This window comes from Dermatophagoides pteronyssinus, unplaced genomic scaffold, assembly GCF_027571235.1.
Source record: "Dermatophagoides pteronyssinus isolate colony J.1.1.1.1 unplaced genomic scaffold, Derpt_VIB-CSIC_2022.12 sq0052, whole genome shotgun sequence".
Lineage (NCBI taxonomy): Eukaryota > Metazoa > Arthropoda > Arachnida > Sarcoptiformes > Pyroglyphidae > Dermatophagoides > Dermatophagoides pteronyssinus.
Genome location: NW_027461575.1, coordinates 7,600 through 34,771, shown reverse-complemented (window position 1 = coordinate 34,771; position 27,172 = coordinate 7,600). Strand labels below are relative to the sequence as shown.

General features: G+C 28.7%; 6 protein-coding genes across 14 annotated transcripts; 5 read left to right on the top strand and 1 right to left on the bottom strand.

The window, feature by feature from the left end:
• Positions 1–210: 210 nt before the first annotated feature.
• LOC142646100 (uncharacterized) lies at positions 211–10,277 on the top strand. 5 transcript variants are annotated; one of them, XM_075824178.1, is made up of 5 exons: positions 211–388; positions 7,486–7,592; positions 7,664–7,731; positions 8,005–9,317; positions 9,376–10,277. In XM_075824178.1, exons 1-5 carry the CDS (start codon positions 349–351, stop codon positions 10,233–10,235), a joined length of 2,388 nt encoding a protein of 795 aa, XP_075680293.1. In that variant the 5' UTR covers positions 211–348; the 3' UTR covers positions 10,236–10,277. The 5 variants fall into 5 exon arrangements, with proteins under 5 accessions (XP_075680293.1, XP_075680296.1, XP_075680292.1 ...); XM_075824181.1 differs by lacking the exon at positions 211–388 and adding an exon at positions 1,983–2,074; XM_075824177.1 differs by lacking the exon at positions 211–388 and adding an exon at positions 3,904–5,789.
• A 540-nt stretch (positions 10,278–10,817) lies between these two features.
• LOC142646106 (thialysine N-epsilon-acetyltransferase-like) lies at positions 10,818–11,395 on the top strand. The gene has a single exon (XM_075824198.1). It carries the CDS (start codon positions 10,908–10,910, stop codon positions 11,373–11,375), a length of 468 nt encoding a protein of 155 aa, XP_075680313.1. The 5' UTR covers positions 10,818–10,907; the 3' UTR covers positions 11,376–11,395.
• Positions 11,396–11,700: 305 nt separating this feature from the next.
• Positions 11,701–14,482, top strand: LOC142646101 (ATPase family gene 2 protein homolog A-like). 4 transcript variants are annotated; one of them, XM_075824183.1, is made up of 3 exons: positions 11,702–12,207; positions 12,270–12,401; positions 12,468–14,482. In XM_075824183.1, the coding sequence occupies exons 1-3, from the start codon at positions 11,886–11,888 to the stop codon at positions 14,426–14,428; spliced, it is 2,415 nt and encodes an 804-aa protein (XP_075680298.1). In that variant the 5' UTR covers positions 11,702–11,885; the 3' UTR covers positions 14,429–14,482. The 4 variants fall into 4 exon arrangements, with proteins under 4 accessions (XP_075680297.1, XP_075680298.1, XP_075680299.1 ...); XM_075824182.1 differs by having other exon boundaries at positions 11,701–12,207; positions 12,270–14,482; XM_075824184.1 differs by having other exon boundaries at positions 12,039–12,207; positions 12,275–14,482.
• Positions 14,483–14,619: 137 nt separating this feature from the next.
• LOC113791752 (MKRN2 opposite strand protein-like) lies at positions 14,620–15,664 on the top strand. The gene is made up of 2 exons (XM_027341571.2): positions 14,620–15,097; positions 15,160–15,664. Exons 1-2 carry the CDS (start codon positions 14,832–14,834, stop codon positions 15,584–15,586), a joined length of 693 nt encoding a protein of 230 aa, XP_027197372.2. The 5' UTR covers positions 14,620–14,831; the 3' UTR covers positions 15,587–15,664.
• A 55-nt stretch (positions 15,665–15,719) lies between these two features.
• On the top strand, positions 15,720–16,869 carry LOC142646103 (COP9 signalosome complex subunit 7b-like). Its single transcript, XM_075824188.1, has 3 exons — positions 15,720–15,948; positions 16,001–16,340; positions 16,388–16,869. The coding sequence occupies exons 1-3, from the start codon at positions 15,814–15,816 to the stop codon at positions 16,777–16,779; spliced, it is 867 nt and encodes a 288-aa protein (XP_075680303.1). The 5' UTR covers positions 15,720–15,813; the 3' UTR covers positions 16,780–16,869.
• A 37-nt stretch (positions 16,870–16,906) lies between these two features.
• On the bottom strand, positions 16,907–26,863 carry LOC113791907 (uncharacterized). 2 transcript variants are annotated; one of them, XM_075824175.1, is made up of 7 exons: positions 26,839–26,863; positions 25,238–26,389; positions 25,024–25,155; positions 24,813–24,965; positions 18,580–19,049; positions 18,444–18,525; positions 16,907–18,367 (listed from the first exon to the last, which is right to left on the bottom strand). In XM_075824175.1, exons 1-7 carry the CDS (start codon positions 26,846–26,848, stop codon positions 17,175–17,177), a joined length of 3,192 nt encoding a protein of 1,063 aa, XP_075680290.1. In that variant the 5' UTR covers positions 26,849–26,863; the 3' UTR covers positions 16,907–17,174. The 2 variants fall into 2 exon arrangements, with proteins under 2 accessions (XP_075680290.1, XP_075680291.1); XM_075824176.1 differs by having other exon boundaries at positions 25,238–26,338.
• Between the last annotated feature and the right edge of the window lie 309 nt (positions 26,864–27,172).

The following is a 27,172-nucleotide window of genomic DNA, read 5'->3' as shown; positions in this document are numbered from 1 at the left end:
ATAATAATCTACCTAATTTGGTTTCTTCTTATGAATGACAATCATTAAAATTTGATGACATCTTTCAACAATTAATGTGTCACCATTGTAAAGTTTTATAATAATAATGATGATAATGATTTTGTTGTCCATTTTCAATTTGCTCTAGATTTTTCTTTTTTTAATAATTGTGATTTCAATTATACATCCTTATTGTTTCTTTTCTCGTTTGTATACGTATATTTGTGTGGTTACAATTCTTCACTGTTTTTTGTTTCGTTTTGTTTCAATAATAATTTTTCTTGTTCCTTGATCATATCATTTCATTTGATCATATGTGACACAATAATCAATGTATTATTTTTAATAATGTTTGTTTCGATGCCTGGCATTCAAGATTTTCAAGATGGTAAGTGATTTTTTTTTGATGATGATGATGGTGATAATAATAATAATAATAATAATGACACTTGAAAGAAAAATCCTTTCATTCATCCGATAATATGGTTCATTTCAAAAACATTCGCGAATTGTTTTCATTTGCTCATTGTAATTGATATTGAATGAAATATTCACTCAGATTTTGTTTGTATGTGTGAATAACAAAAAACAATGCCATTGTTATTGATAATTATAAGAAAAACGTTTTTTTTTCTGTTGTTCTAATTTTGGGGTAATTACACCATCAATAATAAGAACAATATCTTAGTGATAACGGTATACCTAAGAAATTTGAAAATTATTTTTTTTTCGAACAACAACCAAAATTAACCAAGGATTATTATTATTATCATCGTTAAAATCCATAAAACAGTATATAATTCGATTCTAATTTTTATTGGGATAAAATAAAAAAAATAAATAATAATATCCGTGATCTATGAAAGATGAATGATGGATGATGATCTAGTTTTTGTTTTGTTTTATTTTATTTGTTCACAGTATTTTTAACATCCATTCAAAATGAATCAAATTAGATGCTTGGTTTTTTTTTAAAACATCAAATTTAAATTTTTCTTTACTCTCCTTTTGATGAGATTTTGGTGGTTCAGGATTCAATTGTTTAGTCATATCATTATTATAATTCAACCAATATTTTTTTCATTAACTAAATAATTTATTTCAGGTGTGTACATTATTCATCCAGAAAAAAACTGGATATTTTCCTGTTATTATTGTTAGTGATTATGATAACTGAATTTCAAATTTGAAACCAAACCAAAAAAAAAATGTTGAACAAATTTATGATGATGATCATCATCATCATTGAACAATCATACAATATGGCACAATATAAACACATTATCATGATCATAAAGTTTTTCACATAATATAAACGAGATAAAATGGCGCCAACGCATATTCATCCTGTTTTTATTGTTGAAAGAAGACAAAAAAAAAAAATGATAATTTTTCCAAAAAATTCACCTTTCATTGTCGCTAGTGTGTTGGCCATGAAGATTATACAAGAAACTTTGTTTTAATCCAGTTTGTATTGTTTTTGTTGCTTATTTTTTTTTCTCTCACCAAATAAAGCGGAAATATAATATAATTTTTCATCATTATTGATTAATTTAAATCAGTTAAATTATAAAATCATTAAATTTGAATAATATTATTTAACATGATTTTTTTTCCCAATCATTATTATAAAATTAATTGATCGATTAATTGATTGCTTGATGATTGTCATACAAATCCATTCGAACGTTTTAACAATTTTTTTTTCTCTTTCCATTTCCACCTATATGTTAAAATAACCGTTGATTAGTTCGAATATATTCGATCCAATTTTTTTTTCACCCAAAAAAATAAATCACGATGATTTGCCTATTCAATGTGTTTTTTTTGTTTTGTTTCGAGAAAAAAAATCCGTTTTTTTCAAATGATGATTATTCATTACCGTATAACAACATTTGTTTGTCCTAAATTCATTCAACCTTTTCTTTCAATCATTCATTCTATTTGTTTATACCAACAAAAAAAACGAATCGAACCACCTTGTTGTTATCATCATCATCTATTTTCAAATGACAACTTGAAAAGAAAAAACAAAGCAAAAAAAATTGTTGATGACTTTTATTTCCACACCCAAGTATCATTTATTGATTTAATTTTTGAAATTTTATTTTACCTTGTTTTGTTCCCTGATGTGTGTCATCATCTTTATTAAAAAATAATATTATTACATTGCTTCAATGACAATGTTAATGATGAAAAACATCATTTAAAAAAAACAACAATTATAATTTTGCCATTAAGTTTATTATGATTCTCCTTTTTTTTGTTGTTGTTGTTGTTGAAATACTGACATAATAGATGCATTTGGTTATCTTGGTTTATCCATAATTTTTGTTGTTATTGTTGTCTGTTCGTGTTGAGAAATAGGATTTTGATTTTGATTGAAGATAATAATGTTTATTATCATTATTGCCATGAACTTGAACAATTATTATCAATGTTGTAACAATGTTGATGTTTAGATTTAGTTTTCACATTATTTTTTAGTTTTGTTATTGTTATTATTATTGTTGGAATTTTTTTTCATATTTCAAGAGATCACATTCATTTCATTTTTTTCCAAATAAAAAATTAGGATTTTTTTTCTATTAAAGTTTTATTGAAAATTGATTATATTTTTTCATCCATCCTTTTACCTTATCTATCAGTATGATATATTAGAAACAGGCGATCCAAATTTATTTTTTTCTGGTACTCGTTATAAATACAATAAATTTCACCTTTTGAATTTGAAAGACATTTCACCGTGAAAAAAATTAAAGTAAGAAAAAAAGCAAATCTTATATGTCGAACTTTGACCTCTCATTATCATCATCATCATCATCAACTTTCTCCCGAATATATAATAATTGTTTGGATGGGGAAATTTTCTTTTTCTTCTTCTTTTAAAGTTAATCACACCAATATGAAATCATGATGATGAAATGTTTAAAAAAAATCATTCATTTGATAAAAGGCCATGGTCATATTTCTTTCTTTTTTTTTCTTATGTGGGTTTCTTGCTGTGATTACGATCATCATCAAACACACAAACAAAACGGACCCACATTTGTATATGTAATCAGGTTAGATTAGGTTAGGTTATGTTTTTTTTAATATTTTAAAATCTAAAAAAATACACGTAAAACTTTTATAATAATACATCTCTCCTGTTGTTTATTCATTCATCGTCAATATATATCAGATGAATGTGATCGTTATATAAGAAGAGCAAAAAAGAAAAATTTTCCAGGTAAAAAAAAGATCAATCAAGATCATCATCATTTTTAGGTAGATATGCTATTGGTTTATCAAGCTAAAATCAAGTTTCGTTTGGCAATTTTATTATAACACAAACAAACAATGGATGTTTTTCTTCCAAATCGTTTTTCTTTCCAATGTGTTCACCCCATATGATGATCAATTTTTTTTGGTTTTGCTACGGCGATTGACATCCATTTAAGTTTTTTTCTTCTCCTATTTAGAAAAATACATCATTGTGTTCTGTGTGTATGTTTGATCTCTTTCCTCGTCGTCTTCGTCGTTTTCGTTGTTAATGTCGTACTGTTACCATTATCCAATATACATCTTTGAAATATTCACGATTTGTATTTTGTTTTTCTTCTTCTCCTATTCATCCATTATTATTATTATTATTATTATTTGATATTTTGGCACATAGGTCGTGGTCAAACATGCAACAACAACAATGAAGAAATTGTTGGAAAGAAGAAAAAGAAAAGCAAAAAAAATGGTAACATCATTACAACAGGATTTTTTTTTCATCTCTCTACTTTGCTAGCAGTACAGGTAAAGGTGAAATGTTGATGATTGTTATTATATGAATGTTGATGATGATAATACCACTTGTTGAATTGGTTGAAGATTTCTCTTTTCACACAACCATCGTCGTTATCGTTGTCGTCGTCGTCGTCGTTCAGTATCGTTATCGATATCGTTGAGTATATGTGGTGTGTGTGTGTGTGTGTGATAATTTCAAATGTAAAAACTCTTGAAAAATATATAGATCAATTTCGATCTTTTGATCATCATCATGACATTCGGCTGTTATATTTCAAATTTTTCCAGGTTTTTTTCGTCATATATGTCGAAATGATGATGATGATTATTTATCTATAGTGGAAACGCAGAAAATTTCTTCCAAATTCAACCATCCTTTATCATTAGCATTATTCACAATTGTTGTTTCGTTAAATGTTGATCTTTTGGTTCATTTTTTTTGTGACATTTATTATTTTTCTAATACTTAACTATCATGTGAATTTTTTGTTGTTGTTGTTGTCATGATTTAACGGATTTCGTTTTCTTGGTCTCGCTCTGTTTAGTTTAATTTCAGTTTTTTTTGTGTGTTGCAAATTTATTTACCTGATGATTCAAATCAATTCAGGTGTTTGTATGTCATTTTTGTTGTTGTTGTTGTTCTATTTGTTCGATTTTTTTCCCGACCGATTGTCATCAGATTTTTAAAAAATCTTTTTTATATTCTCTCTTTCTTCGTTAAAGTGTATCTGTGCATATCATCAATAAGATTTTTTAAAGAAATCAACAAAAAACTGTCATCAATATTATAATGAATAATTTTCGATAAAAATGATGACAAAAATTCTTTCCCATAAACCAAACACAATGTTAAACAAAATGAAAATTAGCGAAAAAAAAATTTCAATTTCAGCATTACTTTGTGTGTGTATGCGTTCAATCCAAAATTAACCTCACTTTCTTTTGTATGATTTTCTAAGGAAAATATATTTATATAATACATCCTCATCATCATCATCATCATCATCATTGACCCCTATTCGTTGAAAGATTTTCATTCATTTACCTACTGCTACTCTATCAAACAACAAATATTTGATCCTTGGAAATTTAATCAAATACAATATAATCGACCTTATGAAAATTTGGAGAAAAAAAATAATTTTGAACCCAGATCTATTGTTGTGTGTCAAACATACCTGGTGTGATTGTGTCAATCCAACCAACAAAAAAAAATTGAATAATCGACAATGAACAAATGATTGGTGTGACCGTTTTGTCCTCTCTGTTCACTCCATCCTGATCAATACTTAACATTCAAATTCAAAATTGATGAATTTTTGTTCGAATTTCAAAAACTCAATAATGATGATGATGATGATGATGTAATACTTTTATTTCAAATGTCTGAAAATGTGGTTATACATTTGTGTATACCTTCCTTTATATTCAAATTATTTAAAAGAAAAAGCAATTTAGAATCTATTCTATCGAAATGAAAATCCAATCATCAACTAGTCCAATGTTTTATCATTATTATTGCCATTCAAATAAATTGATTTATATAAATCTAATCATTATCATCAAGATAATGATGATAACAATGGCGTCAACAACAACTTTGACATCATTATCTGCAATTATTACCAATAATAATAATAATAACAGTGGTAATAGCATTGGTCATTCTCAAATATTTCGAACAACTTTCACTAATTCATCATCATCATCATCATTATTACCGAAAAAAATACTTAATCCTTCAATTACTAGTACGAATAATAATAATAATGAATTGCATTCATCAAAAATTTATCATCATAATTCAATAATGATGATGCGACCATTATCATCACCAACAACGACAACTAATAATGATAATAATATAATTATGAGCTTCAATAATCAACAACAGAATCCGAATATAACCTATAATGATTTATTTCGTCAACATGATCATATCATCAATACGAATAAACATTATAATGATGCAACTGTTTGTATACACAGATTATGTGTAAGACAAAATGGTAATGTTTTTTTTCTATTTCATCCATTCTTCTAAAATAATTCCAAAATGATATAAAGCAATGACCTTTCAACTTTTTTTATAAATACATTCGAATTGAAGAATATTGGGTGTGTACACGAATGTTTAAATAGAAATCGAATGCTATATTTCTTCATCATGTATTTTTTTTTTTTGTTCGTTCATGTGTTTTTAGCTACTGGGTTTCTTCATTAATTTCAATGATAAGAAAAAATTCAATATTTTTTCTTGATTCTTTCAAATTCATTGTTGATGAGTCACGATCCTAAATAATGTAATAATAATAATAAGTCCAGCCTAAATTGACCAAAAAGCTATATAATTTTGATTTTTCTTCGTTTGCAATCATCCAACAAGCCAATCGACCAATCAACCATCATGATGATGAAGATGATGATCATGCAACAGATATTATAATGTCTAGATGGAGAGAAATCGATTCGATTGTTGTTGTTGTTGTTTGATGGTTATGTGAATGATGATGACCAAACTACAAAACCATAATCATCATTATGATCAACACAATTTAAACACAAATAAATGATTCATTTCTTACATATCATCAACATAATTTGTATGAGAGAAAAACTTGTATTTCTTTGAAAAAAATGGGCAGATGAAATTTCCATCGACAAATGCAATAATAATCTAAAATTATATAAATCGGATTTTTTTCATTGACAAGAATAATTGACATTGGATTAAAATTCAATTCATTTGAATGATTAGATTCTATTTTCTTTATAAATTATTTATCGATACCATTTTTTCTAAAAAAATTTTGAAAATTGAAAAGGACATTATGTAAGAGAAAACAAAGCAAACAAAAAAGAGAAGAAATTTCCTTCAAAACATAATGATGATTGATGCGGAAATTGATGATAATAATAATGAGGATGATGATGATATCAAAGATTTGATAAATTGAAATGACATTGCTTATTTATGGCCAAATTTACCTTTAGGTAAAATGATTTTCTCTTTCAATTTTGATTTTCGAAAACAACAAAAAAGTGACCTCCGTTTTCATGATACACATATCGACATAAAAATTATTGATAAAATGAACCACATATGTTTTTTTTCATAACAAAATCAACATCTAAAGCATTGATTTTTTCCAAAACAAAAAAAAAGATGATGATTTTTTCAATTTATACTTTCTCCCTATCATGATGATGATGGTGGTGATATCGCTTTTATTCAATCTTAATTTTTATCCCTGAAGCCATGGAAGCAGGATCCTCTCCATCATCATCATTATAATCGTTTTTTTTCAAAGATTGAAAATATAAACTTTTGGTTTTCATTTCATTCATTCATTCATTCATTCGCAAACATAATCGTGTATATAATGAAAAATTCATTTCATTCGTCAAATAATGATGATGATTTTGTTGTAATAATAATAATAATGATGATGATGATTATATCTAAGGTTCAGGGCCAATTTCTATGATTAATTTTTTTCATACATCTTTTAAATTTCTCAATTTTTTTCAAAAAAAAAATTGGATTTTTATTCTTGTAGAAAATTTAGATGGATGATTCTTGGAGAAACATTGAATTTTATCTGATTACAGAGAGAATCTGTTTGAATGAAATTTTTTTTTGAATTATTTTAGATACTAATTATTGACTGCTTTGTTTTCTTTCTTACCAAAAAACAAAAATAGGCCATCCACAGCCATCATCCGGTGTTGAAATATGTTATAATGATAAAGGTGATATGGTTAAACATGGTGAACAATATGTTCCACTTGGAATCGATACCTGTACACAGGTTTGTTTTTTGGATTATTATTTTATTTTTTTTTCTTTAATAAAATTTTCTAATTTATATTCAATTTATAGTGTACATGTATGCATGGAAAAGCAGAAATGTGTATATCGGTATTATGTTCTCCACCAGAAAATTGTCGGTTAGTATGCCATAAACAAAATTGATGTGAATGACATAATTTTTGTATGAATGAATAATGAATATGAAAAAAATATTTGAACAATAATCAATTAATTAATAAACAATTATTTGGCCTGTTGAATAATGTATATGAATTGAGTAATCAATGGCAAATTATCTTTTTGAACCTTGAAATAAATTTGTTGTTGTTTTTGTTTCGTTATCTTAATTAATCCAGAAAAAATAATTTTCCATGAAAACTAATAAGAAAATTTTGTTTTTTTTTCTATAGACGTTATCATGAATTAACAAATAAATGCTGTGAATTTTTATGTATCGATGGTGGAAATGGAAATGAAATAATAAATTCAAATAATGGCAATAGTGATATGGCTATACGAATGATAAACACCGGTACTGGCCATCATTATCATTCAAACAATTTCAATGGTGGATTACAGAATGGTTTGCGTTTTCTTGGCAATAATAACAATAAAACTGCCATATTGACAAAAGGCGAAACGAAAACATTCCATTCAATTCCAACATCTAATCTTGGTTTACGATTAATCACTAGTACTGTCACATCGTTTTTAATTCTTGCATTATTATTATTCATGATTCATCGATTACGTCAACGTCGTCTTCTGATGATGATCCGACGTTTACAAAATCGTCGGCTTAATCATATGAATGCCAGTAATTCTGGCCATCATCTTCCTCCACCACCTCCTCATTGTAATGATCCTTCAGGTTATGGTGTCGATCAATTGGTCACAACACCGATGCGTTTATTCGGTCTAGGTGGTCATTCATCTATTAATGGACCATTTGGTCCTTTTGATTTGATGGGACCTGGTTCGATTGAACCACCCCCACCATATACATTTTGGAAACCTCCATCAATGCCTGCGCAATGTATTGAACAACAACAGCAACAACAGCAATTTCCTAGTTTAACCGAGACAAATGACCTTTCGCCTGTTCAACCCTTACCAAATGAAGCTCCGCCAAGCTATGAAGAGTCAATCCAAGTCAGTAACAGCAACATTGCTATGTCAAATGCAGCCCTTATTATTGGTTGTCAACAATCTTCATTATCGCAACAGTTTAACAACACTCAATCATCAAATCATCACAATGAAATCATCAATGTTTTGGACCATCAGCCATCATATTCGGGGTATGTTATGACACAATCTCAACCACAAAATTGGTTAACGACGACAACGACGACACCTCATAATTCAATAATTCGATCAATAAATTTGCCTCAACAGTCTATAATTGAAAATCAGCCAATGGATCAAATACAGCAAACATTTACCAAACAAATAAGCCATTCAAATAATTCATCCGGTAACAGAGCGAATACACATGCTCATCAAAATAATCGTTATTATCAGCCGAATAACTTAATTCATCATAATAGCATCATATCGACGGATATTAAACCTCTTCCTGTTTGTTATAGAGGACAATCTTTAAATGTTGATCCACAGATTCGACATTGTGTGCCGAATCCACCCGCAACTATGCGAAATAATCTTTTCTATCCACAGAGATTGATCTCACATTTAGCTTCATCATTGGCATCACATAATGGTAAGATTAAATGAAATCAATTTTACGAATCAATTTAATTTTTTAAAAAATTCTGTAGATCTTTCACAATCACAACCATCTGGGCGATCAACATCCACTGATCAATATATAACCCGATTACATGTGGAACCACCAATTTCCAATCAAACATCAGTCAATTATGGCCGAACAATGATAATGCCTGTAAATAATAATTCCCAACAAACTCACGAAACATCAACCTTACGAACACATTTTCCAAATGCTCGATCAACAATGTTACAGCAGCCGCAATCATCAATGATGTCACGATGCATTTACAACAATAACAGTATTCATCAACAGCAACAACAAACGCAAAATCATTCTCAAATTACGAATAATCAATTATCTACTAATCATCATTGTTCAACAACGATGATAAATAATAATATTAACGAATCATCAAAAGAAAAGATTATTCAAAATGATTCGATAAATTCGCCATCATCATCATCGGAATCATTATCCCAATGTACAATTGTTCGAAAGCCAATTGATGTACATCAAACCGGAGCAACCATTGAACAATCATCCTCAAGACAATCAATAATATCTAATCAACAATCACATAGCTCACATCATCATCATAATTTGAATCGTCATCGAAAAAAATCTAAATCAAATCAAGATTCAAGTAATCAAACCATGACATCAAATTATTCCTCACCATCTTCTTCTTCTTCCTCATCATCATTATCATCATCGTTGGCCAATTCATATTCGGATGATGGTAGTTCACCATCGACAAGAATATCAGCTTCATCATCATCTTCATCATTGTCTTCATCAAGAACGAACAACACGATGATGACAACTACGACGACCACCTCAGCGACAACGAATCATAATAATAATTCTGTAATTCAAGTTAAAGTTGATACGATCAGTCATCTATAATAATGTCAAATAAATTTAGTTTGTTTTTTTTTGTTTTATCAATTGCCAACATTTTTTTCTGGCCAAAGTTGTGATTGAATAATAATTTTCTCCCATGTTCTGGTTATTGAATAGTGGGATAATATTTTTGTGAATATATTTTAAAAATAAAAATGTATAAATTCTGTCAAAATAAAAAAAAATTGCCCCACTTGACTTTTCCGATCATATATAAAATAGCAACAAAATGATCGAAACGAAAATTTTCGATCAGAATAATAATGTTGTCTATAATTGTTTCGTTTGGAATTTCGACTTGGAAATTAATTGGCATTCTAACCGGTATTATCTGGCAATTAGGACATCTGGCAACGGAAATTGGTTCTTGTTGTTGCTTTTGTTGTTGTTAAAAGTTAGAAAATCACTGAGAGAAAAGTGTGGTTTGCACACGCCAATTTTTTTGAGGTTTGCACGCCAATCGCTAACACATTTACATGCTTTTTTTGAAGGCGTGCATACATCAATGTTGGCGTTATTACGGCATCCAAAATGGACTTTTTTCTCAGTGAAAGCAAAAAAATTGTTTACTCCATCTAATGGGTAAGATCGTAATTAACTTTATCTTTTTTTTCAATGTGTTTATGATTTCTTCATCAGTTTCGTTCTTTCGTTCGCCGATTATTTAATAAAATTATGTCCGAAATAGAATTTATAGTTCGTGATGCTCGACCATCGGATTGTCATTCGATTCATTCATTAATTTGCGAATTGGCCGAATATGAAAAAATGCCTGATCAGGTAGAAATAACGGCTGAACGTTTAAAAGAGGATGGATTCGGTGATGATCATGAACCTCGTTTTCATTGTTTAGTTGTAGAAAATTTGTCAACAAAAACTGTAGTCGGCTTTTTACTTTATGTACAAAAATATTCCACTTGGAAAGGAGCATTTTTATGGATGGAAGATCTTTACATTCAACCCAAATATCGTCGTTTGGGCCTTGGACGATCATTAGTTTGTACATTAATACGTAAAGCATATCATCAACAGATGCCAAGAATAGAATGGAATGTACTCGGTTGGAATCAATTAGCGAGAGAATTTTATCATGAAAAACTCGGAGCAACCGATCTTACACATGATGATGAAATAAAAAAATAAATTTTTATCAACAAAATAAATTTTATTTTTTGATGATAAACAGTAAAAAATTGGTAAAACAGAGCAGGTATTACACATTTACCCGTGAACGCGACAAGGTTGCCAATGTGTATGTGTATTAATTCTGATTAGTATGAATGATTGATTAATCGATCGATAATGAACATTGATATTTTTTTTCTGCACCTTCATTCAATTTAGTTGTTCGATATAATTTTTCTATTGACGTAAATTGATTCAATGGCCATGAATTTTTAATCCACAACGACATCTATAGATGTGTGAATGTAATGAAATCAATGAAGGAATCTGATTCCGTACATGCATACATGTGTTGTGTGTATGTTTATGTTTATGTATATTTCACGAGAACACACACCTGAATGCACGCAAATGCATACGATATTATGATTCAAAGTTTTTTCAATTCATTTTGGCGTCGTTTTCTTCAATCTATGATTATCAATCATTATACGTTTTGTTCATCATCATTCGATCATTTTCAACATTATGGCAACTAACTCTCCAAATACTTCATTGAATCGTTCCATGCAAGATAATAATAATAATGTTCATTCATCGGGTCAAAAAAATCGTCATTCATCAGCATCATCATTTCAGATTGTTAAATGTAATAAATGTCAGATTCAAATTAGCAAAAATAATCTATCCAAGCATGAAGAAATGAAAGAAAGATCCTGTGCATATTTTATTCAATCATTTTATCAACTTTCGGACCGCACCGCTAGATTGGATGATTCGTTTTTGAAAAATAGAATGTTTGAATATCCATTCCTGATCGGTGATGATATCCTGTACACATCATCAATCGGTAAATGTAAAATTCATTATATTTAAAAACCAATCTTCATACAAATTTTTGTTTCATTCTAGAAAAGCTAAAAGCAGATATCAATGTTAATGATGATGATAATGTCATTCTTCTATCCACCGAATTGATGGAACATTCACAATTGAATGATGGCGATCTTGTCAACGTAATCGATTTAAATAATAATGTTGAAAGTAACTTTTTCACTGTACAATCATGTCAATTATTAAAAAATTGTCTTTCAATCGGTTTTCCAAAAGATTATCCCCTAACTAATCAGAAAAAAGGTTTATCAACCAAGTCGATTGTTTTGAGAATCAATCTGAAAACTATTGCAAATACTTTGAAATCATTGTATGTTGGAACACATCGAGAGTTTACCGATCCGATAGTTTATCTGAATATTTGCAGCAATATCAAAAAACAATTGATGAAAAAAGTTATCGATCAAAATCAAAATGTTACATCTATCATTATGAATGATATTGAATATCGTTTGAAAATATTCGCTAAGAATGATGAACCAGAACAAAAGCCCCAGAATACTTCATTGGAAAATGATTTTCACAATCTTTCGATTTCAAAGCGACTTTCTCAAACTCCTGAAGTTCATTCGGCATTCCTCATTTCCGAAGAGACTAAAATCATTTTCGCTCCATTAAAATTCTATGAATTAGATTCTAAATTTGTTGCCTATAATGAACGATTTGAATTATTACATTCCCTTTTATTAAGATCCATTGAAAATGACTGTTCACGACAGGCCAATATTTTAATTACCGGTCCATCTGGTACTGGTAAAACATTAGCCATGCGAACTTTAATGCAGAAATTGTATGGAAAAATGAATATAATTGTTTTACCAAGTACAGTGTTCTTGTCGAAATCATTTGAATATGAAAAAGTAAATCAAATATTGAAACACATGTCAAATCTAAAACCTGTGCTTCTATTTATGGACAATTTGGAAGATGTTCTTAATGAAAAAAATAAACTTGACAAACGTCTTGTATCCTGGTTAAAGGTTTTATTTGATGATTTGCCTCGCAATAATCATATTATTATTGTTGGTGCAACGAATCAGGCCGATTTATTGGACATTTCATTAAGACAATCTGGAAGATTCGAAATCGAAATTGATTTCTCCATACCATCACCTTTAGATCGTAAAGTGATTTTGAATGAAATTCTTACCAATTATCAACATGAATTAACGACGGTACAAATTGAACGAATAGCAGAAACAGCTCATGGATATACGGGTGGTGATCTCAAATCATTGTGTAAAAATTATTTCCTTAAACAAAACGATGAACAATCACGAATCATTCGATTTGATCAATTTTATAGATTAATGTTGCAAACGAAACCGAGTACAATGCGTGAAATAACATTGGAAATGCCAAATGTTTGTTGGTCAGACATTGGTGGTCTAAATAAATTGAAACAATTGCTAGAAGAATGTGTTGTTTGGCCTATCAAACATCCTGATGCATTTTTAAGATTAGGTATCGATCCACCGAAAGGCATTCTGATGTATGGACCACCTGGTTGCTGTAAAACAATGATTGGTAAAGCCTTGGCCTATGAAAGTGGTCTTAATTTTTTCTCCATTAAAGGACCGGAATTATTCAACAAATGGGTTGGTGAATCAGAAAGAGCTGTACGGGAAATATTTCGCAAAGCTAGAGCAGCTTCTCCCTCTATATTGTTTTTTGATGAAATTGATGCCTTAGCTACTGAACGTGGTCAAACACAATCTGCTGTCGGTGATAGAGTTCTTGCGCAATTGTTGACCGAGATTGATGGAATTGAAAAACTTGGCCAGGTAATTATAATAGCAGCTACGAATCGTCCTGATATTGTTGACAAAGCATTATTACGACCAGGTCGACTTGATTCTATTGTTTATGTAGCATTACCAGATATGGAAACACGAAAAGAAATATTCAAAATAAGATTATCAAAAATGCCTTTAAATGAAACAATCGGATTTCATAATCTTATCGAAACATTGTCCATAAAATCGGATGGCTATTCTGGCGCCGAAATACAAGCCGTTTGTCAACGTGCCGCATTGTTAGCATTAGCCAATGATAAAAATGCTCAAACAATCCAAGTTGACCATTTTCTACATTCATTCAACATGATACGACCACAAACGTCGATGGAGACAATTGAATTTTATGAAAAATTTGCTGCCAAATTTAATGTTATGTAATAAAATAAATTCATACAAATAATGTATATGAATAATAAACATAATGTGCATGAATCATGAGGTCAAATTATTATCATCACAAAAGCATTAGGATTCTCTTTCAAAACTATTTTTATTTTTGCATATATGTCCATAAAAACATTGGCGACCGACATCGACCGGTTTGGCTAGTTTTTTTTCATTTGCCTATAGGTTTACCTGTTGTCATCATTATTGTTGTTTGTTTGTTTGTTTGTCTGTCTGATTGTTCGTGTTTTGTTTGTTAATTTACTCACAATTCAGTTGTTCGTAAAACGAAAAACAGAATTAATAATTTTGTTTTAAAAAATCATAAATATTCAAATAAAGTTTATTTCTCATTTTGAAAAAATTGTCATATTGAATATATCTTTGTCCTGTGATAATGTGCGAAACAAACCGCGTACAACAGATATTGACATTTAAACATTGTGCCAATAATAATCGGATTTTTTGTTTTGATATACCGGATCGATGTCCATTATGTGAAAAAGAAATCCTTAAACGAGATGTTGATAATACAGATGAAATTGAATTCGATGATGATGATCATTCGATTAAAGAAATTAAATCATTACCAAATCCATTGAAAGCCGCTAACAAATCAAAATGTGCTTTGGCTATTCGTCCAACTAAAGGAGATTTTCTAAGGTTTTTTATTACAATTTTTATTCCAATTGAAATTTATTTGAATATAATTTGTTATCATATAGCGATTATAAGAATACATCTGATCTACACATTTGTCTGACGATGTCGGATGGAAAAATTGTCGAGTTTGATGATAAAGGTGCAAGAGTCAGCGAAGATGGAAACGAATGGCAATCATGTCTCATCATAAATATGTTCGATTACCTTCCTGCTAAAATAAACAACCATTGGGATATTAAACTACGAGAATTCATAGCGAATAAACGATGGGCGAAATCTGAATATCATTCCGCCGATAATAATTGTTTCGATTTTGTTTTAGAATTCTTACGATCATTGAATATGAAACAATTTGAAACATCCATTGAAAGTAAAACAAAATTCTGTGAAACATTTATAGTTCCAAGGACCAAACTATTGGCCCGTTATATTTCATTATTTAGAAAGATAAGATCCGATGGTTTTGTCATACTTGGAATGAATAAATAAATATTGATTTGATTTTAATAAATTTTTTTGACAAATTGTTACATTGTAAGCTCGATTTCGACCGTCGTTAATTGCGAAACCACCGTATTTACTTGAAAGCAAATATGAGCGTCATTCATAAAAAATGTTTACGAATGATGAAATTTTCTTTGTTGAGTTCTCATCATTTATTTTGTAATTGAATATTTTTATTAATAAAAACAATTTTGACATTTATATGATTGAAAATGGAAGCGGAATATGATATTTCTGGTAATAAACAGAATAAATCTGAAGCTGGATCTAATGTACATCTCCGAAAATATGTGACACTTGCTGAAACGGCAAGTGAACCGAAAAATTTGATCGACATTATTCGACAGGTAATTTTAGAATTCATTTTGGTCATTGTAGTAAATTTTCTGATTTTTATAGGCTTTAGAATCACCTTCAATTTATGTTTTCGGTGAATTGCTTGATGTTTCAAATATCAAAGCACTTGTTGATACCGAATATGAACCATATTTAAATCTATTGAATATTTTTGCCTTTGGAACATACCAAGATTATAGGAAACAAAAAAGAGATTCTCCCGACAAATTGCCTGATTTAAGCGAACTAATGATCATTAAATTACGTCATTTATCGATTGTTTCATTGGCTCGTTGCCGTCGACATATCCCTTATCAGATTCTTATGCAGGAACTCGATTTGGATAATATTCGCCAACTCGAAGACATGATAATCGAAGTTATCTATGCTAATGTTATCAAAGGTAATTGAATTATTGTTTGATTTTTTTCAAATGTTTACATTATTTAGGAACTATGGACCAACGTAATAACCGTCTGGAAATTGATCAAACCATTGCAAGAGATGTACGTGAAGAAGACTTCCAGACAATAACCAATGTGCTCAATGAATGGTGCCGAACATGTGAAAATATTTTATCAAATATTGAACATCAAATTCAAACAGCCAATAATTATAAAGAAGAAAGTACACGTTCGAAACAGGCATTGGAAACGAAAATACAATCAGTTCGAAAAAATATCAAACAATCAAATAATGATACTGATGATGCAATCATGACTGATGTAAACAATGTATATATACAAGATGTTGGTGGACAGAAAACCAAACGTATACCATGTCGATCGATCAAAAGTTCGTATAAAAGTTCCACAAATAAATCATGGCGAAGGGAAAACTAACGAAGAAAAAAGATATTGGCCTATATTCTAAAAAAATTGTTCAGGAAAATTTTTGTATCCTATCATTTAAATAAATAATTTTAAAACGGATGATTTTTCTTTCCTCTTGATGAATTCCAAATCAATATTTCGTAAAATAACTTTTTTTATTATAAGAACAAACAAGGAATGTAATCAGTGTAAATAAGCATGTGTTATTAGAACGTCATGTGTGTCACCCATACGAGACAAAGAGATGAAAAAAAATTGTATTTCAAAAAAACGTTTCAGTGTATTAAAACAAATGAATGAAGGTTGCAATTCTTTGTGACTAGGCGACCTTCCTACAAAAGAGTGATCACAACGGAACATTAAAATAAAATTACAGAAATAAGGGTATATCATTATTAGTAGGGTCATTCAAAAAATCTACTTTCTCGTTCTTCACTATTCGAAGATGCCAAAGATGAATCGGTGGATATTGGATCGATATCTTGATGATGATGATTATGTTGATGATGATGATGATCAGTATGATGTGTTTGTGTATTCAATTTTGTTGGTGGATGAAATGATGATTGTGGTGATGATGATGATGATTGATGGCCATTTATGACGTTAACATTAGTAGCTGTATTTGTTTCCGTTGTTGTTGTATTACGTTTGTTATGAAATGATCGACAATTAGAAGAATTCATACTACTCAAAACAACTTCGGGTAATCTATGAGATGTATCAGAAGCCGGATCTTGATGCTGAAAATGATAACGAGATTTGAATTGAGAATCAGACATCATTGGTGTAGAAAAAAGCTGCCGAAATGCATTACTATTTGATCCTGGTCGAGATTTACGAGAAGATTCAACAAAATTAGAATTAGTTGTTTGCCCGGGTGTAAAAAATCCGGCTTCATCGGATTGAGCATTCTTTATCGATTCTTCATTAAGAATATTATTCATATTGGAAATATTACTCAACATATCTCTACTTTCATTCAATTGAAATTCCAATGTATCATAACGAGCTGCCAAACGTTTACGTTCATTTGTTTCACGTTTTAATTCGGTTCGAAGTATATCCAGTTCCCTACTTTGTTCAGCATTCTTTCTTGCTTTCATTCCTAAAGCTTCGGTAAGTGCTTCATTTTCTCGTTGTAATTGCTGATATGATTCTTTTAGCTGTTCATAATCGACTAATTCTAATTCAGTACGCATTTTTTCACTTTCAAGATAACGAATTCGTTGTGTTTTCATATCAACAACAACATTCAATGAATCGACTTCTTTCTCATAATTCGAAACTTTTTCTTTTAATTCTCTATATTTACGATCAGTTCGTAATAATCCTTCTGCTTTGTCTAATCGTTTTTCTAAATCGGTAATAATCCCCTTTCCATTTGCACATTCACTTTGAGCTTCATGTAATTCATTTTCAAGACGTTTACGTTCATCATCAAATGATTCAGCCTCTTGTTTTAGTTCATTGTATTGATTTTCAATCGAAGCGATTTTTTCTTTATGTTCTTCAATAACATTGGTCAACTCGCCAACATTTGTCATCAATAGATTTATTTCGGCCTGTTTTTGATGACTGATTTCTTTGGCCAATTCTATAATTTTCGGTTATATATGAAAAAAATAATTAGAAATAAACAGGAATCTAGTTGATAAGATGAAATCAATTACCATAATCTCGATTTAAATTGCTGCATTTTTGATTTGCTGTCAATAATTCGGCTCTTAATTTTGGCGTATCAAACGGCCGATACTGAAAACAAAATATGAAAAATTAACAAAAATTTCAAATTAAAAAAACACTTACCTCGACCAAAAGAAATGAAAAAAGTGTTAAGAAACCATTCGTTTTCGAGCTCAATTGTTTTAATTCTAATTTTTTCTTTTCAATCAATTGTAATCGTTCATAGGAAAGATTTTCGTAATATTGAAGCTGCTGTAGTATATCTTTTTTACTTGAATTAAGATTGACTGGTGGTTTAGTTGGCGATGCTATTGAAGAACGGCGTGATGAATTAGCCGAATTCGATGTACTTTTATTTGATAGTGCAAGTGAATTCAATAATGTAATTGTTGGCGATCGTTTTGCGGTGAATGTGGAAGATGGACCACTACCGCCGCCACTAACACTACCAATCGGTTTATTAGTTGTCTTGGTTACCACTGAATTGGCATTGTTAATATTAGATAATCCGGAAGGTGATTGCCTTGGTGCATTGTTTGCTGCCTTACGCAAATAACTTGTTGTTGGCTTTGCAAATGAATGAGAATTTTTGCCTATAATGGAGTGAAAACAAAAATTCATTATAATATTGAAAAGATAAAAAATAAAATGAATGCAAACATAAAAATTAAGCATCTGTGCACGAGGTATCGAGATAAGAGATCAAACAATCAAATTCACCTGCATATATTGATTAGGATAAACTATACAATGTGAACGTATGTAATGGTTTAGCGAAATGTACACGTTTCGATAATGATGACCCAACATCATCGAATTGGGTCGATGTTGTGGATGTTGATGATGATGATGATGATGATGTATTTGATGAATGACTGCAATTACGTAAACGTAGTATTCCATGTAAAGTTTTATTATTAGCTTTATTATCGTTAACGATATTTTGCTTTGTAATCACAATCGGTGTACGACATGGTTCATCATCAATAAATTTAACCAATACTTTTGTTAATGGAATTATCGATGGATTAGAATCATTTGATGATGATAATGTTGAACTATATGCACTATCGATTGATGATGTAACCGAATCAAATTCATCATCAATATTTTGATTTAATTTATTCATAGGTGGATCTGTTTTTATTTCATAATTATCATTATCATTAATGGATAATAATTGTTTTGTCGTATTATTAGTTTTGTTATTTATAAAATGTTCATTACGAAAACAGAATAAATTAATAAATGTATTCATGGCACTTTTTGATGTAAAACGATTTGTATAGATTAATGTTGTATTTGTTGATGATTGTAATGATGATGATGATGATGATGATGATAATGATGGAAAATGTAATAATTTTTCTGTAGTATCAATATAATCATCCTGATCATGATTATCATATTTAATAGATTTTTGTTTTTTCAATAATAATTTTTTCATAACAGTAACTTTATCATTCAATAAATCATTCGATGATGATGCATATGACCGGTGTACACCGTCTAAATTACGATTCCATTTAATATGCATGATGATGAGGATAGTAATGAATAGAATTTAAATCTAAAACAGATTTTGTACATTTTTTTATTTCAAACTATCAGGAAAAGAATTTTTTTAAAAGAATTATTTACAAATTTTTAGATCAACTGAAACTGATCAACAGTGATCGAATGATAGTAACGACGAATGAATGTTTGAATATGTGTGTGTGTGTGTGGTCGTGCTCGTATCATTATCATTTCAAGATTGTTGAACTAGAAATTTGTCATTGTCGTTAAACAAAATATAGTGAGAATATAATGAAAAAGTAATAATAAATTGTAAATGAAAGAGAAAATCTAGTATAATGATAAGAACAAGATAAAAAACAGCGATTGTTGATCCAAACAGCAAAACAATGGTTAAAAATAATGAACACAAATATTATTATCATCAACCAAATGAATATATAATGAGAGAAATTGAGAAAGAGAAATTTTAATGGAAATGAAACGGAAAAAAAAGAATAAAATAAAATAAAACAATGCAAGGAAATTATGGAAAAAAATGTCCACAAAACAGAGAAAAAAATTTCCAAAAAAAATTTGAATGATTATGAGAAACAGAAAAAAATTTGTCGCAATATTTATTAATTTTATTTGTTTGTTTTTCTGTTTGGAAATTGAAACAAACATTTATAACAAAATGGCTAAAAGAAAGAGAAAAAAATAGAAATGGAGGAAAAAGAGACCCAAAATACCCATTGATAACAAAACGACTAAAAATGAAAACAAAACAGCGAAAAAAAATTTCTCTTTTAAAACACCCGATAAGAACGGATCAATCAATCAATCAATCAGTCAATTTCGATTGATTAATAATAAATATCAGATGATATTGAAAATAAATATAAACGTAAATGAGAATTGAATTGAAAAGAAAACTGGGATCGATATTGAGATCATGTGAGATGATTTCTATGTTGTTGTTGTTGTTGTTATTATCATTATTATTATTCGGGATCAATAACAAAAACAATTTTTTTTGAAAACAAAAAAAAAGGAAAAATATTTACTTCATCAGTTTAAATTTTGACGGATATATAAACATAAAAACATACACAGGGCTATTGAATTTAGATGAGTTTTGTTACAAGTTTTATTCTGAAAAAATCAATTTACATTTTTTTCACTGTCCTTTTTTTAATTTGATTTTTTTTTGAAATTAAAATTTTATTAATGTGTAAACTTGTTGTTGTTTGTTACGGAAGTTATCGATGATGTATAAAAACGGCGAAATAAAATAAATTAGAATTTTTTTACGATGTGGTTACACATACAAACACATGCAGGGAGAGGGGAAAAAACCACCAAGACCAAAGGCTATTTGAATAATTGATTAGATTGAATGATTCAACAAAAATTGTCTTTATCTTTCCAAACGAAAGGATTTTATTAAGCGGTGGTGATTTTCAATTGATCAATGTTTTTTGTGTAAAAAAAAGGACAAACAGAAAAATAAAATAAAATTCACAATTATAACCGCAATATTAGAAGAAAAAAAGAATGGAATGGGGAAATTTGAGAAAAATAAATCCTATGAACACGCAAGCAAGCTGTAAAAACTAAAATAGGGAAGAACAAAAATGATCAAATGTTATGTGTGTTCGATACAATGTGAACAAGAATGATCGATGAAGAAAAGTGAATTTTAAAAAAAATCCAGGACGATAATGAAAAAAATGAAGATTCAATGAATAAAATCTATAACGTAGGATAACAACAACAACAACAATGAAAACACAAATAGAAAAATCAAATTCATATAATGATTTGGACATAGACACACACAAACAAACACTGTGCTTAAGAATGAATATTTTTTTCAAAGAAACAAACACAAGGTAAACGAATTATGTATGAAAAGAAAACAAACAAGAGCTAAATTATCCAACAACAACACAGACAGAAAAAAATTATTATTATGGGGCTTGAAACTTGAATCCTCTATTCAACTATCATCCTCATTTCCATTTTTATACAAATTGAAAATAACGGGACAGCAACAACAATGTGTGTTTAGCAATTATGAACGACAAGACTACGAAAAAAAAATCTTGTTGAGTAATCTTCCACACAAAATCACCATCATCGTTTTTTTTTTTGATGAATTAAATCGAATAGCTCAGTCAGCAAATACAGATAAATATGACGACAATATTGGCCCTCTTTTCTTTTTTTTTCAATCACACAACAACATTATAAAACATTATATGGCATCAAAAAAACATGTTGAATTCATCCAACACAAGGTATAAGATTTCATCAATGAAAACGGTTGTTGTTGTTATTGTCGTTGAAATTGTTGAATAATAATTTTAAATTGAGGATTTTTATTTATTTTTTTGGTGTCATTCACCACAGACACAGAAAAGAAATATGGGTAAATTTTTTTTTCGTTTGTTTCTTGTTGCCAGTAAATTCTTCATCCAACGACAAAAAAAAATAAGAATGTCATCCAATTACAGTGAAAAAATAAAAACTTTTGGATAATTAATTCAGAAAATCTGGGTGACATGATAATTTTTATTCTGCCATTTTTTTCAGTGATTTTGATTTATTTAACACCGAAAAAAACAAATCATTTATTCTTACACAAAAACTGAAATTACAATGAAAAAGAAGAAAAAAAACATTCACTTTTTATCATTAAAAGATATAAAAATAAATTAAATTTCAAGTAGCAACAAACGACGACGAAAAAAGGTCAAACAAAGAAATCTATGAATAACCGCATGATGTATCGGCGACGGTCAATTACAAAGACAATCAAAAAGAAAAAGCTAATGATAATAACGGCGGTACAACAAGGATGACATCCATTTAATGATTCAATGATGATGATGATCAGCAAAAAAATTGCTTTAATAAGCAAAAAATATATGATAATCCTTTAACACAACGAATGGTTGAAAAAAGAAAGAAAGAAAAACATAGCCAAACAATTTTTTTTATAAAACGAGGATAATATAATCAACAAGCATGAAAAGTACGAAATAAATGTAGTAAAACATCATCCATCCATCATCGTATTTGGTGAGAAAAAAAAACGAGGAGGAAAATGAAAAAAAAACGAAATTTCCAATTTGAAAATTGTTTTCCTCACCATTTATTCACAAATTGATTCAATTGAATCCTTGATTGAAATAAATTGAATTTTGGGAAAAAAAACGTAAAACATCACAATGGCAACAAACATATATCACTAATATTGGCTAACACTTGTTGCTCTGAATGAATGAATAATTTTGAGTTTCAAAATTTCAATTCACAAGAAATTTGTTAATGTCTCAATGGAAACTTGTGTGTGGGAACTAAACGGAATCATTCCAATCAAATCATAACAAAATGCATCGCAAATAAAATTTCAATGTCAGAAAAAATTTATTCAAAAAAGTAAGAAAAAAATCCATATCATTTGTTGCAGGAAAACATTTGTAACCATCACGATAATAATCAACAATATTGTAAAGTTTCTTTGTTACAAACGATAAAAAAATTAGTTTGAAATAAGCATCCATATTTTTTGATACAATTTTTCTTTTGACTTTTAAATGTTTTTTTTGCTGACATATTTCAAGTCTCAAATCGATAATGCTTTTTCGATATAGACAAAATGATTGGATGAAAAACTTTTTGAAATAAATATAAATATCGAGCAAGTTGTTCTATCATTTCGTTTGTAATTGAGATTGTATTCATTGAAATCAATTGAATAATCATCATTATACATAATGATCTATTCAATGAAAGTAGTAGAAAAAATGGCAATTTGATAATATATAGGACACTAAATAGTCCATATATCATCGAAATTCAATCTTGGAAGATGAAAAATGTTTTTTTGTCAACCTAAATAATAACAATAATATTGGTTACTTACTTATAACTACTAATAAACTAACTTTTCAAAAAATATATGCAACGATAATGGCCATTTTCATGATATATTTTCGAGGAAAAAAATGCAAAAAAAACTTTAATAAATAAATTTCATTCTTATAATTCTAAATAATATGAAAGTTGATTATCTCAAAATTTAAAATACGCAATAATAAAACGCTATGAGAAATTGTATTTTACATATAATTTTCATTTTCGTAAAATATTATTATCAAAGTAAACATTATTATTGGAAACAACAAATTATTGAAGCATGAATGATGATCAACAGATTATAATAGTTTTTTAATCATCATATTTATGATGATCATTATTATCACCATTATCCTAATCAGTATGTAAATCAGGCTAAACCCTTTATTCTATGTTAATCCCTTTTACACACACACATACACACAAACATTAACCAAATTGCCAAAAAGAAATATCAATGGCTTATCGACGATCCATATTTGTAAATTATTATTATCATTGATATTCGAATTGATAGATGAACATTTTCGACATTTTTTTGAAAAAAATTATGAAACAGGTTACATAATAACCAAATGTATTTGTGTATAGGATGATTGATATAAAAACAATAGAAATCAAGTTGAAGAAATAGAATTTAAAAAAAACTGTCAAACACAACACTAGCAAATATACCTATAGATAACAATGAATAGGGGGAACAAATTCAATGTTTTTGTTTTTCTTGATTAAAATTGAAAAAAACATCAATCAAATTATTTTAAAAAATTATATAAACAAACAATAGAAATGATTACATTACAAATAATGAGAAAAAAAAAGATTGATATGTTTATCATTGAAATGATATCTCTTGATGTTACCATTTCTCGATACACTCAATGCACAGTGATGATGATGATGATGAATATATAAAAAGAAATAATACATACCGGTTCCGGTTACAGCCATATCATTATTTATTGGATTGACATTTTCTTTTCGTGTTGCAACAACTGCTGATTTTGTTGATGATGATGATGATGTTTGCGCTAAACGAGTATATGTTGTACTTTTTTTCAATCCACTAACATTTGAATCATTTCCTATAAATGTAAAAAAAAATTAATTAAAAATTTCAATAATTTTGAAAAAAAACATTACCATTTTTCTGATGTGAGTAATAATTTTTACTATTAGTAGAATGAATATCTTTTGTGCTTGATGAATAAGGCCGTTTATTAACATTCTGTGCAGAATTCGTAATCATTTTTGTTGAACGTTTAGATTTTGTAGCTGAAAAACATAAAAAAATTAGAAATTTTAAAGGCCAAATAAAATCAATTATTTTTGGTAACTTTGGTTACACAACACATACAATTTGTTGTAAATGTTGACAATGAACAAACAGAATCAGCTTCTGAAAGCGCCGGTGTTGTACAACGAGATACATTAGTTGAACAAGGTTTGCTGCTATTGTTTGATGACAAATTTTTCCTATTTAAATAATCAATATTACGTGTGGTTGCAATGCCTGATTTTTTTGAAATTAATCGATTCTGATTGACTTGTGCTTTCATTAATGCTGTTGATGCATTCAATAATGTTTTTGTAGTCGATGTCGTACTTTTTGTCGATGCTGATATAGGATGTTTGTTAGCAGTATTATTTATTCGATTCGTAACCGAAGATTTTGTTGATTTATTTGATTTAAATGTACATTTATCATCATTGGCCGTACGTTTATTTAATGATTTAGCTACATTTTTCGGTTCAATTTTGGTTGCATCAATTTTTTCTTCAACACAATTTAATGAATCGGAATTTGTTTCTTGAATTAATTCGATAGAATTCAATGATAAAGCGGATTCTTCATCCATAATTTCAGATTCAGGTTGTAATTGTTGTATATTTTCTAATGATGATTGTTCAAAAATCATATTAGCATCAGGTTCAACCGATTTTTCATCAGTCATCATGATTACAATGTTGTCATCATTATTTTCAACACCAATATTCATTGATGAATTATTATTATTATTAGATTGATTATTATGATCGGTAGTGATTATTGAATTAAAGCTTGGTAATGGTGATAATGATGATTCATCAATAGCTGTTAATAATCGACCACGTAGATCAAGAATACTATCATTATAATCATCATCATCATTATCACTAATATCATTTAAAATTGCATCATTCATATTTGATATTAAACTTAATGATGCCGTACTACTTCGACTTATATTTGTTTCAATAGTTTTATTATTCTGATTTTGTTGATGATTATCATGAAGAGCCATCATTGTTTTCGGATCATTAGTTACATCAAAAAATGGTTCACCACAAATCTTCATCGATGATGATAATCGTTTACAGGATGACGTTAGTGATCGTGGTAATCTTGAACTATTATTATTATTATTATTATCATTACTTGAATTAGTTGAATAAAGTTTTTGATCATCGACCATATCTAATGATTTAGATGATTCCAATTTGGTGCGTATGTTTTTGAATGATAAATCTATTGATTAGAAAAAAAAGAGACAAATAAAAAGAAAAAGAATTATTACAAGTTGAAGAAAAAACAGTCAGACAGACAGAACAAACAAGTAAAAATTATATAAATAGTGGTGGTCAATAACGATATAAAAATCGGGGGTGTTCATTTTCCATTAGTTGGATTGATCGAAAAACAAGAGGATTGGACAGAGAATGAACGAAAAAAAAGAGAACACGATTGATGGATAATAAGAACTATAGGAAAAAAATCTCTTTTCATCGGTGATATGGAAATGAAATGAAAAATGAAAACATTTTTACTTCAATTAATTATTAGAATTTGAAACATTAACAATGTCCATCGTTGTGGATAAATGGATTTGTCCATGGTAAAAACAAAAACAAAAACAAAATGTTACCAAATCAAGAAAAAATGAATGAATTCAACAAAATTTCATTGTAAAGAAATACTTTTCATCATTATTAACTCGTTCGCTACCAGCGCTTGAGAAACAAATCTTTAACCACAGCCCATGGAATTTTTTTATAATAGAACTTTGAATGGCAATGATTTTAAAACCAACGCATATTTGTAAAAGTAATTATATAAGAAATTTGAAAAAATCTAATTGATAAATAAATGTAAAATCTTAAACGACGAGTATTTGCATTTATGTAAAAACAAAAACGACGCAAATTTGATCAAATGTGAATACAAAAACCAAGCATATTCGATCTAATGTAAAAACAAAAACGACGCAAATTTGATCAAATGTGAATACTAAAACCAAGCATATTCGATCTA